This window comes from Bufo gargarizans, chromosome 8 (assembly GCF_014858855.1).
Source record: "Bufo gargarizans isolate SCDJY-AF-19 chromosome 8, ASM1485885v1, whole genome shotgun sequence".
In the NCBI taxonomy this organism is placed as follows: domain Eukaryota; kingdom Metazoa; phylum Chordata; class Amphibia; order Anura; family Bufonidae; genus Bufo; species Bufo gargarizans.
Window position 1 is genome coordinate 184,419,099 of NC_058087.1, and position 11,777 is coordinate 184,430,875.

At 46.3% G+C, this 11,777-nt stretch overlaps 1 protein-coding gene across 3 annotated transcripts in view; it reads right to left on the reverse strand.

The window, feature by feature from the left end:
• Nucleotides 1–2,468: 2,468 nt before the first annotated feature.
• The window catches only part of RAI1 (retinoic acid induced 1), a 112,491-nt gene continuing 103,182 nt past the window's right edge, over nt 2,469–11,777 (reverse strand). For all 3 annotated transcript variants that reach the window (XM_044303337.1, XM_044303336.1, XM_044303338.1), the window contains 3 exons: nt 7,665–7,758; nt 5,554–5,603; nt 2,469–3,660 (listed from right to left, as the gene is read on the reverse strand). In XM_044303337.1, the coding sequence (XP_044159272.1) occupies nt 3,646–3,660; nt 5,554–5,603; nt 7,665–7,758 (159 nt within the window). In that variant the 3' untranslated portion in view covers nt 2,469–3,645. The remainder of the gene's footprint in view (nt 3,661–5,553; nt 5,604–7,664; nt 7,759–11,777) is intronic.

Sequence of the window (11,777 nt, forward strand, 5' to 3'; positions counted from 1 at the left end):
AGCACACTGTGTTCTGTCCGCATCCATTCCGTCCCCATAGAGAATGAATGGGTCCGCACCCGTTCTGCAAAATTGCGGAACAGATGCGGACACATTCTGCGGACGTGTGAATGGAGCCTAAGGCTCAGTTTCCCTCCTAGTACCCCTAGTAGTTCTTTCATGCCTGATGTCCAGCTAGATTTCTGTGGTCCCTTACTGCTGGGATCTGTGGTCCTTCCACCGATTTGCTGCATCTTTCTACTCCATACGTAACTGCACTATATAGTCTGGCCATCTCTATATTGAAAATCTCTGGTCATGGGGCAGGGTTGGCCCCCTCACTACTTCGGGGCCCTGTCATTGAGAACTGAACTCAACATTCTCATTGGTAAATTTAATCCGGGGAACGCCCAATCCATTGAGAACACTCAATATTGGGAGCAGTTTACACAAGCCCTGTCTCGGAAAATTAGGAACAGTCCCTGCAAATTAAGGACTGTTTCCAACTCCCCCCCCCCCCCCCCCCCCCTTCACCAAGTCCAGTTCTAAGCTGACACATGTCCGTTACTTTAGGCTGACCTCTCACCTTGTACATATCACACAAAGGACCCCCCGACCACTGGGACAATGGGCGATTATACGACTTCTTCTCAGATCTTATTTTCTTAGTGTTTTTTGTACAGAGGATTTTATTCTGAAATATTTATAATTTTCTTTTGTAAGGAAAAATAATAATAAAGTAGATTTTTTTTGCTTTGCCCTTCGGCTCCCGGCTCTTCATTTTATTCTTTTAAACTGGTGAGAAGCATCAATATAAAGGGGATGTCCATTTTGAACAACCAGTGGGCGGGTCGCTTATCTGTCTGATTATGGATCATCCCACTGCTGGAACCCCCCACTGGTTTAACAAAGAGGGTCCCATGGTCTGTTACCTCCATAAACCCCTTTAAGGCTTCATTCACATCACCGTTCAGCCTTTCCGTTCTCCTGCTCCGTTTAGGGGCAGGAGAACGGAAAGGACAGATAAGCACATAACTGACGCCAAACGGAGCCCTTAGGACCCCATTGACTATAATGGGGTCCGTTATGTTTCCTGCATGCACAACTTTTGTATCCGCTTAAAAATCATCTTCTGAGCGGAAACATAACGGACCCCATTAAAGTCTATGGCGTCCTCAGGCTCCGTTTGACTCCGTTTGGCGTCAGTTATGTGCTTATCCGTCCTTTCCGTTCTCCTGCCCCTAAACGGAGCAGGAGAACGAAAGGCTGAACGGTGATGTGAACGAAGCCTTAGGCACTTGGTAAGAAGTTGTCCAAAAAGGAAAACCCCCTTAAAGGGGATGTACGTGAGAAATACATGGCTGCTAATATATACAGCAACTACCACCTCCATTAACATTCAGCTTCGGCTTGACTTAGTCTTTTCTGCTGCCAAGGGCATACAAGGCAGCTGCTATGGGACGAGGGCCCAACCTAACTTGGCTGCTTCCCTTATTTTGAAGGGGTTATTCCATGAAAAATATCCTACAGATGCTGTCCGCATCTTTTGCGGCCCCATTAAAATGAATGAGTTCACACCCGTTCTGCAACATACAGCCGTCTGAATGAGCCCTTACAGGGAGAGAGCTGCAGCAGAAAGAACAGCCCCCCCTGAGAAAGGACACACCTCACAGTTGTGATGGGCTGAGAGCTGCAGAAAGAACATGCCCCCTGAGCTGTGATAGGGAGACACAGCTGTAGCAAAATGAACACATCCGCTATGCTGTGGCAGGGAAAGAGCTGCAGCAGAAAGGACATGCTTCCCCGAGCTGCAGTAGAATGGTTACACTCATTGTGCTGTGACAGGGAAAGGGCTGCAACAAAAAGGACCCCCCTTCCCGCGGAGAATCAATGAATGAGAAGATCTCTGGATCCATGTGAGGTACAGGGCTTGTCATGTACAATATGTTGTCCGATTTGCATTTTATACTATACAATAGTCATGAAATAAGCCCTTAAAGGGTAGTCAGATCCAGGGCGAAAATAACCCAAACAAATAGGGGCAAGCCTATTGGGGGGCATCCAATCACAGTGCAGATTTTATTTTTCAAGAGCACAGTAAAAAGGGAAAGCTGCACTGTGATTGGTTGGGCAACGGAGAACCATCTTACTTTACTTTTACAGTTTCAAAAATCCTATTTTCCTCAGAGGATGGTCCCTAAGATCCCACTGAAACTGACAAGTCAGGTGAGAAGGTCCTTGGAGGATGGCCGCCCTCACCGAATATATAATGTTTATCTGAGGGCGTAAAAAATGAACGCCACATAATGTTTCCTGTTATCAGCCATTTCATGCGGAGGCTAGGACGAATGCTTATTGTCCACTGCCCCCTGCTGGCACTATGTAGAATCACACCTCAGCCAATCAAGGCGACATTTCCTGGAGACGCTCTGTGCCAACAACCATCAGGACCCCGACGCCCGTTTCAAAGATGGCCGACACAGACCGAGAACGGTTCATTGTAGATTTTATTGACATTCCCAATAGCCTCTTTTACTCTTAAAGAAAATAAACATCTTTTAGAAAGCTCGGTACACACAGTCTTCAGTGTGAAGCAAATTTACTAAAAAGAACACTAGCTTTAACCCCTAAGCTGCCGGCAGGGCCGGCCGAGGCGCAACGTTTGCAGGCCTTTCCGGCAGCTGCGGGGGTTAAACATTTACAGTCTTCATATATTATATATATGCATATGTATACACATATATATATACACACACCATAAAATGAGGCATTGTCCGTACTCTGACAGTCAAACACTTTGTATTTACAGCAGGGGGAAGGATCGTGAGGGCAGCGAAATGTGGTGGTTTAGTGGTCAGCTGACTTCTTGGAATGTGGCCCCGCAGTTTTTTTCTTTTGCAGCCGTGTGTCGCCAATAATGTGCTCCACTCCAGAATCTTTAACAGCAAGAAGTGACAGGATGATGAAGCGGGGAGAGGGGGGGGGGGGGGGCAGTCAAAATGGCCGATGACAGCACAAAATAAGACACGAGGACAAGGACCATGGTGGGGAGGTTGTCAGATCAGATGAGTGATGTAGTATTAATACACATAACATACAACAGCTGGGAACAAACATTCAAAAAAATCCCTTTTGGTTGGTGGTTATCGGTCTCTTTCTTGCAGGAACCTCCATAAAACGCACAGTTCGAGGCGCAGATGGCGGTCATCTTGTCAGCTTTCTTGACAAAAGCCGTGCCCTCCTCCAATGTCTGCGTCACACCTGGAGCCGGGTATTGGAACACTACAACTTCCGCTCTCTCCTTTGATATGTGTTAGGAGCACAGGTTTGACGTCAAATAAATTCTGGTTACTGGTTTGCCCGCGACGGGCACAACCTGGAAACCGCCGTCAGCCGTATCAGTGCAAATCCTGCTTCGGCTTTATTACACCATGATACAACCGCCATCCTGGTGTACGCCTGATGCCGCCGTTCTTAAGTCATCAGCTGCGTGACGAGACACCTCTTATTCCTGCACTGTCTACACATGGACATGGTAGGGCCTGAACCGACTGTAGTTACAATGGAGGCTGGCAGATTATACTCCCCTGCTTGGCGGTGTGACAGTGCTGAGGAGCGAATGAAAGATCCCGGGTGTGATGATGGTAATGTTTATTTCAAAGACGATTACACCAGGTGCCTCTGGAAGACAGCAAAGGAAAGTTAAGAGAGAGCTAAGCCTTTCATGACAACGAAATAAGCCAAAAACAATGTGTTGGTCATTACGATGGGTGGTTGCCTAGCAACATGTCCTGAAACGCCAGGTGTGACTATAGTAGAACCCCACACGGCTGTGAACACCGTAGTAGTCGCGGAGGTACAACTATGCTATTGTGTTCTCTGTTTTGTTGTATACCGACATATACTGGCCCAACAGGACTCTCTTCCGACCTTCATTGGAATTTAAGGACATGCTAGCCATGTATGTTGGTAGCTTTGCACACTAACCAGAGGCCTGGTCTGAACAGGGCTTTATACAGGCTAAAAATGGAAGAGTGGAAGTGAAACTTCAATAGAATAGCTAATTCCATCCCAAAGACTAGAACAAAACTGCCACCTGCTGGTCATGACGGGTATTCATTTAGGAGGGGGTGTAGTCAAATATGGAACAGTACTTGAAAGCTAGAAAATAATATTAATTTCAATGTGCCCCTGGCGCTATTTGGTGGCCTATAACCTTTAATTAGTAATTTGACCTCCCGACTGTAAAGTGAAATTTTGGGATTTCAGCAAATGGAAAATCCCTGTCTTTTTATGATTCAGCCAACAAAATGGTAGCCTTCTAACAAAAATGTTATGACGTGGACCTCCCTCCCTTAAAGGGGTTCTGCAGTTTTTTTTTAACTGATGATCTATCCTCTAGATAGATCATCAGCATCTTGATCGGCAGGGGTCCGACTGCCCTTCTCGCTGTTTACCGCAGGCCCAGTGACGTCACAACTAGTATCACTGGCCTGGGCGCGGCTAAGCTCTGTTCACATGAATGGAGCTTAGCCGCGCCCAGGCCAGAGATACTAGTTGTGACGTCACTGGTCCTGCGGTAAACAGCGAGAAGGCCGCGGCGCCACTGCCTTCTCAAACAGCTGATCGGCACGGGTCCCGGGTGTCGGACCCCTGCCGATTAGATGCTGATGATCTATCTAGAGGATAGATCATCAGTTTAAAAAAAACTGCAGAACCCCTTTAAGCATGCGGTCGTCTGGTGAGTTGGCGAGCCAGGCGGGATGGTCACAGCGTAGAGGATGCTTATGGGTCTGTAGGTAACCAATTCTGGAACAGATTCTGAAATAACCCTTGAGTGACTGGATCAATCCCATGGTACCAAAATGGTGATACAAAGATTTTTTTATGGCAACAATGAAGTCTGCGCCCCTTTTTACCTACAATGCTGAACAAGCTTCATCTACATTAAAGGTAATCTGTCAGCAGATTTGTACCTATGAAAATGGCTGACCTGATGCATGTGCCCTTGGTAGCTGAAGGCATCTGTGTTGGTCCCATGTTCATATGTGCCCGCATTGCTGAGAAAAATTATGATTTATTATATTCAAATGAGCCTCTAGGAGCAACGTGGGCGTTGCTGTTACACCTAGAGGCTCTGTCTCTCTGCAACTGCCGCACCCTCTGCACTCTGAGTGACAGGACCAGGCAGTGAAAACGTGACCACGACTGCCTGGCCCTGTCAATCGGGGTGCGCAGCAGTTGCAGAGAGAGCAGAGCCTCTAGGTGTAATGGCAACGCCCCCGTTGCTCCTAGAGTCTAATTTGCATATATTTAAACTTCATTATACTCAGCAATGCGGGCACATATGAACATGGGACCAACACGGATGTCTTCAGATGCCAAGCGCACATGCAGCAGGTCAGCCAGTTGCCCTTTAAGGAGATATTCCAGTTTCAGAAAATCAATCTTATTCATTGTATGATGAAAAGTTATGTAACTTTCCAATATGCTTTCTATATCATTCCTCATGTTTATTTCCTGAAACTGGAGTTCCCCCCCTTTAAGTAATAAAAAATATAGATGGTACAATACCTTATGTTTAGGACATCTTAATGAGAAGTTCTCTTCATTTAACAAGCAACCTAGAACAGAAAGCAAACCAAATATCAGTCTGCGGATCGAAAATGGATCCAATCGGTACGTCCTCATAATGACGGTGACACAATCTGCAAATGGTGGTACGAAAACGGTTACAAAGATAAAACCAGAAATGATCCCCTATGAATGGCGCTTCACACGGCGTGAATATTTATTATATCCTGGCTATCTGACAACCTCCAGATCTGCTTGCCGTGTGATAGAAGCAAGGTCTCCGACAATATGGCTGCCAAAATGTCAGGAAATAGCTAATAAACTGCAGGAAAGGCATCTGCCCTGCCATCAAAGTTATACTTACCAAGCCCCCACAATTCATAAGTAGGGGGGTAGGTGGCAATCGCACCCAGGCCCTGGTGTCTAAGGGGGCCCGAAGACACCTGTGAATATATAGCACATGGTAGGTAGTGGGCTCTGTTACTTCAGAAATCTGTACAGGAAATAACTCTCAGTGTATGGCGTCCCCATCGTGGAGCTGGGGGACTAGACAGTGGACATTTTCACTTTAAGAGGCGACGACTTCCCATTGGTCGTGTGTTCACTTTAAATTCATTTTGAAGACACAAAAATCTGGTGTTTTTTGCACTTCCTCGTCCTTCCCACAGGAAAATCGTCCAATGTATTAGCGGGGGGGGGGGGGAATACTTAATTGGGGTTTGTCCAGGGGTGGTATAGCCAGGGAGCAGAGCCACCGAGTATACAAGCCGCACGACGCTTGTCTAATTGATTTCCTTCTCTAGGAAATTTTCCTGTTGTTTCTGGACTTGGAGAAATGTCAATGTAAGCTCCGGGATGTAAAACATGAGAAGTACGACTGCAAAACAGACCGTAGAAAAATAAGAAGAGACAGCGCTGCTCCCCAAATCTCCTCTCTGGGGGGACAAAGCGAGCCGGGGAAATAAGATACTTGTCTTGTTCTACAAGCTGAGATTCAGCCAAGGAGTACGGAGCGTCTGGACCGCTGGGCTCAAAAACCCTTCCAATAACTCACTCTATACGACTTGTGCTAGTGAGGGGGTAGCCTTCTTAAAGAAGCACTCCCACAAAAAATCTCTGACCTGTTAGAAAAGTACATGATGTAAATTATAGTGAAGGTAATTTTTCTTTACTGGTGACTGTATTTGTGAGTTATAACCTCCCTTCTGATCCTCAGCTGTGCTATACAACCAACACTCTGAGGGCTCATGTACACGAGCGTGTGTGCCCTGTGCCCGTGCTCGTAATCTTCTTACCAGTGACTGCATTTGTGAGTTACAACCTCCCTTCTGATCCTCAGCTGTGTCATGTGACAACACAGGACGGGAAGTCAGTTACTTCTCTATTCATTCCTGTGAGACTGACATTGAGGCTCCCATAGGAATAAATAGAGACACTGGCTTCCTGTCCACACATAAGATGCTGTGTCAGTTGGAGAGTCAGGGCTCATGTACACGAGTGTGTGGACCCCGTGCCCATATTGCGGACCACAAACAGCAGGTCTGCGATATAGTGGGCACCGGCCATGTGCACTGACCCATTGACCTGAATGGGTCAGCAATTTACAAGATTTGGAGTGGAGGTACTGAACGGAAGCACTACGAAGCGATTCCATGAGATTTTGGTCCGTGCCCCTGCACCACCAAAAAATAGAACATGTTCCATTTTTTTTGCGGTGCAAAACGTACTGTATCTTGCGGATTGGGGACACCACGGTGCTTGATGGTTCAACCGCACTACGCTTCGTGTCTCACAACCACACTGCAACCACTACATGGTGGGATCGCAGTCAACCCTTATATCCATTTCCTTCATGACACACTCACGGGAAGCTGTGATATGTGGAGCTGTTTGATGGCGACTTCTATTAAAGAACAGTAGAAAATGGCAGCACCTTGAAGAGCCCATAAAACTGCTCCATAAAGCTAAGCTTCCCGGACTCCCCGAGTGCATCCTGGGGGCATTTTCAGGTTCTGCGTGGAGTTAGACTTTATTGACCTGACAGAAGAAGACGATTCAAGACCATTAAACAAGTGAATACACGCTACCCAGAATGCAGTGCAGTGACTCACCTGCCTCCGTTGCGCACGTGTAGTGGTAGGTCTGCGTGCATCCCTTGTGACTGCAGCCCACAGTCGCTCCTGGCTTTTGACACCTGGGACAGAGCTGTAAGTTAAGGAGTCGTTTGTCAGACAAGGTCGTTCTAGGACAAGTTTATACAGGGTCAGCGCAAAAATATAATAAGCAGAAGGTGATTCATCGCGATTCTATGTCTCTACCCAGAAGGCTCCGCTGCAAATCTAAAGTTTTTTTCTGTGTGGACTTGTCTGAGAAAACCGTGGAATCCTTTATTCACAGTGAAATCTACAGATGAGGTCGTGTCTGTAACATAAGGGTTTTATAAAGATTCACTGTCTACATACATCCTGTACTCACTCTATATCATACTCCAGAGCTGTACTCAGTATTCTGCTGGTGGTGGAGTCACTGTCTACAAACTTTACTTATCCTGTACTCATCCTGAGTTACATCCTGTATTATACTCCAGAGCTGCACTCACTATTCTGCTGGTGCAGTTAATTTAAAGATCACAGCAATAGAGCTTCAGTTGAAATGCTTTTATTTTTGCATCAATCAGATAGACATGTGGCAATTTCGTGTGTTAACGTTTTCGGCAGATAGGCCTTCGTCAGACACTATGCCGCAGTCGGTAGCCTGGATAGAAGGAGGTGTACACACCTGGTGAGATGGTGCATGTAGCACTACAGAGTAAGTGGATACCACTTACTCTGTAGTGCTACATGCACCATCTCACCAGGTGTGTACACCTCCTTCTATCCAGGCTACCGACTGCGGCATAGTGTCTGACGAAGGCCTATCTGCCGAAAACGTTAACACACGAAATTGCCACATGTCTATCTGATTGATGCAAAAATAAAAGCATTTCAACTGAAGCTCTATTGCTGTGATCTTTAAATTAACTGCACCAGCAGAATAGTGAGTGCAGCTCTGGAGTATAATACCAGATGTAATTCTGGATCAGTACTGGGTAAGTAATGTAATGTATGTACACAGTGACTGCACCAGCAGAATAGTGAGTGCAGCTCTGGACTATAATCCAACAAAGTAGATATAATCCAAAACACTCGCCCAGCTTGTATAAAGTCCACTTTAATGAACACAAGGCACAACCCAGGGAGTAATACTCAGCAGATGCAGCCAGGCATCAGTGACTGTACCAGCAGAATAGTGAGTGCAGCTCTGGAGTATAATACAGGATATAACTCAGGATCAGTACAGGATAAGTAATGTAATGTATGTACACAATGACTCTCCGAGCAGAATAGTGAGTGCAGCTTTGAAGTATAATACAGGATGTAACTTAGGGGGCATTCACATGACCGTTTCAATTTTGCTAATCATGGATCTGCAATATATGGATGTGGTCAATGTGCATCCTGCAGTTATTATGGGCCCCATGGAAAAAATGCCTATTCTTGTCCGCAAAACGAAAAAGAATAGGACATAGTCTATAATTTGTGGCTCGGCCGCATGGATGACATCTGTGTGTGGTCTGCATTTTTTGCGGCCCCAAAGAAACAAATGGGTCCGTGTGCAATCTGTAAAAAATTAGGATCGGACAAGGACCGAAAATACAGTCGTGAAAATGCACCCTTAGGCCTCTTGCACACGACCGTATGTATTTTACGGTCCGCAAAAAAACGGATCCGTAAAAAATGCGGATGACATCTATGTGCATTCCATATTTTGCGGATCGGAACAGTTGTCCCCTAACAGAACAGAACTACCCTTGTCCATTATGCGGACAATAATAGGACAAGTTCTATCTTTTAGCGGAACGGAAATACGGAAACGGAATGCACACGAAATACATTAAAAAAAAATTTGCGGAACCATTAAAATGAATGGTTCTGCATACGGACCGCAAATGGAAACCGCAAAAACGGAAATAAAATACGTTTGTGTGCAAGAGGCCTTAGGATCAGTTGGCTTCTTTTGTTATTTGCTTCTTTGGTCTCTCACCGGCACTGACCACATACTGTCAGTAAATCGGAGACAATCAGCGTCAGTGTGACACTCAGCACTGCCGCTGGGGAGCCGCTCTGCCAGACACATGTGACAGGACAGGATACTGACAGATTAAGTCTGCTGTGCAGCTAGTGGGAAAAACGGACTTACAGACTCGCACTGAAGCAGATTGAGTCAGACTTGCTGACAGATAAGGCCTTGTTCACATCGGATGCTGACCTATCCTTTTCATGTAATGGCTGTACTGGTAGCACTGGGAATAAACTATTTATTGGGATGGAGTTGCCCTTTAACTAAAGGCTGAGAATGAACCGCTCTGTATGATTTCGGTCTCATGTCTGCTCTACAGATGTAGCAGTGCCATCCAACCTCATCAAGTATGATCACAGCGCAGCAAAAAATTATAGCTCCCTGCGTGGGCGTCTTAACCCTGTGGATTGTAGCTTTGATGCAGACGGAAAAAAATCTGGGGCACAGAATACAGATGGAGGTACAGGAGCGGAGCACGAGGAGGACTATCGTATGACAGCGGGTCTTCTGCCAGTACTTCCCAAAATGTCCACATTTCTGGTGCAGAGGGGTTGCTAGGGCAAAAAACAGTACCCAAAGGAGATGGAGATCCACCAGCACTTAGTGCGTGGGATGGGGGGTGGACTGATGACTTACTGACTGCCATTGTCAGTAGATATGCCGATTGTGACCCCCCTCCCCCCCATACTATCCCTATACACTCACTGACCACATTGTCCCTCAATGATCGCACCCCGTGGTTCCCTTTTTAATCACTAAATCTAACAGAGTCCTGCCGTCTGGAGCTCATACAGAACATTATATAAACCCTTTTATGCAATCATTATATAAGAATCTACAACAGCGCACAATGGCTGCAGACTGACGCAGTCACCCCTCTTGGCCACTAGGTGGCGGCATTGTGTTATGGTGCAGACCAGGCTGCGACGCCACAAAATTAAAGGGGAGATGATTCTATTTTGCTTCTGCAACCTAAGTCACATGCCAGGCAGAACAAGAATTAGGTTGGGTCGGATATATTTGGTCATTTTTGCTTGTTTATAGGCGTTACAACTTGAACCGGTTATAGTCGAATCAAGCTTTATCACTGTAAGGCCTAGTTCACACTTCAGTGATTGGGTCAGCGATTTCCATCAGTGAGGCCTCGTGCACACGTCCGTTCCGTGCCTTAGGGACCGCAATTTGCTATCCCTAATGCACGGGCAACATCCGTGCGGATTCTGCAGACAGATCCAGACCCACGTCCTCCCAAAAAAATAATTGATGCAGAGGCACGGAGAGAAACCCGACAGAAGTGAGCACAGCAGTCTGTGCCGCTCCTGGCTGGAGTAGTTTTTTGCCAACATATCCACCTGGTAACTATGCCAAGGCTGGCACGGCCCCCGACATGACCCCACTCCGCCCAACTCCCGAACACGGCATAAAACCGGGCGTGTGACTAAATATTGTAGCGACTTGCGACCACGTTTACAACTAAAATAGTTGCAAGTCCCTTAATAAATGATCCCCAAGTGTCTAGACCGGCTATGACTGTAACAAACCTTCAGCTGTGAGGTGCATTCCATTTCAGTTGGGAGCAGGAATACTCCCGTTCATAAATAGCAAAGAGAGATTTTGAAAATGGCAGAGAAACTGAAACCTAAAATGTATTAGAAAGCTGCAGAGCCTTTGATTTAGAGCAGGGATGCCCAACCTGCGGCCTTCCAGCTGTTGCAAAACTACAATTCCCAGCATGCCTCAACAGCCTACAGCTATCAGCCCACAGCAAAGCATGGTGGGAGTTGTAGTTTTACAACAGATGGAGGGCCGCAGGTTGAGCATCCCTGATTTAGAGGATACGTAAAAGGATTGTCCCAAAGAACGTTTCACTCTAGGACCACCGCTAATAATGAGAAGGGGGTCTTGGAGTCTCTGGACTGATGGTCGCAAATATGCGCAGCCGCTCCATTTATTTCTATGGGACTGCCGGAGATAGCGATGAGCTATGCTTCTCTTCAGCAGTCCAATAGAGATGAATAGATTTGTTGTAGTGACAACTCAAATTCAGTGCCGATGTAGAATATAAGGCCTCATGCACACAAACGTATTTTCTTTCCATGTCCGTT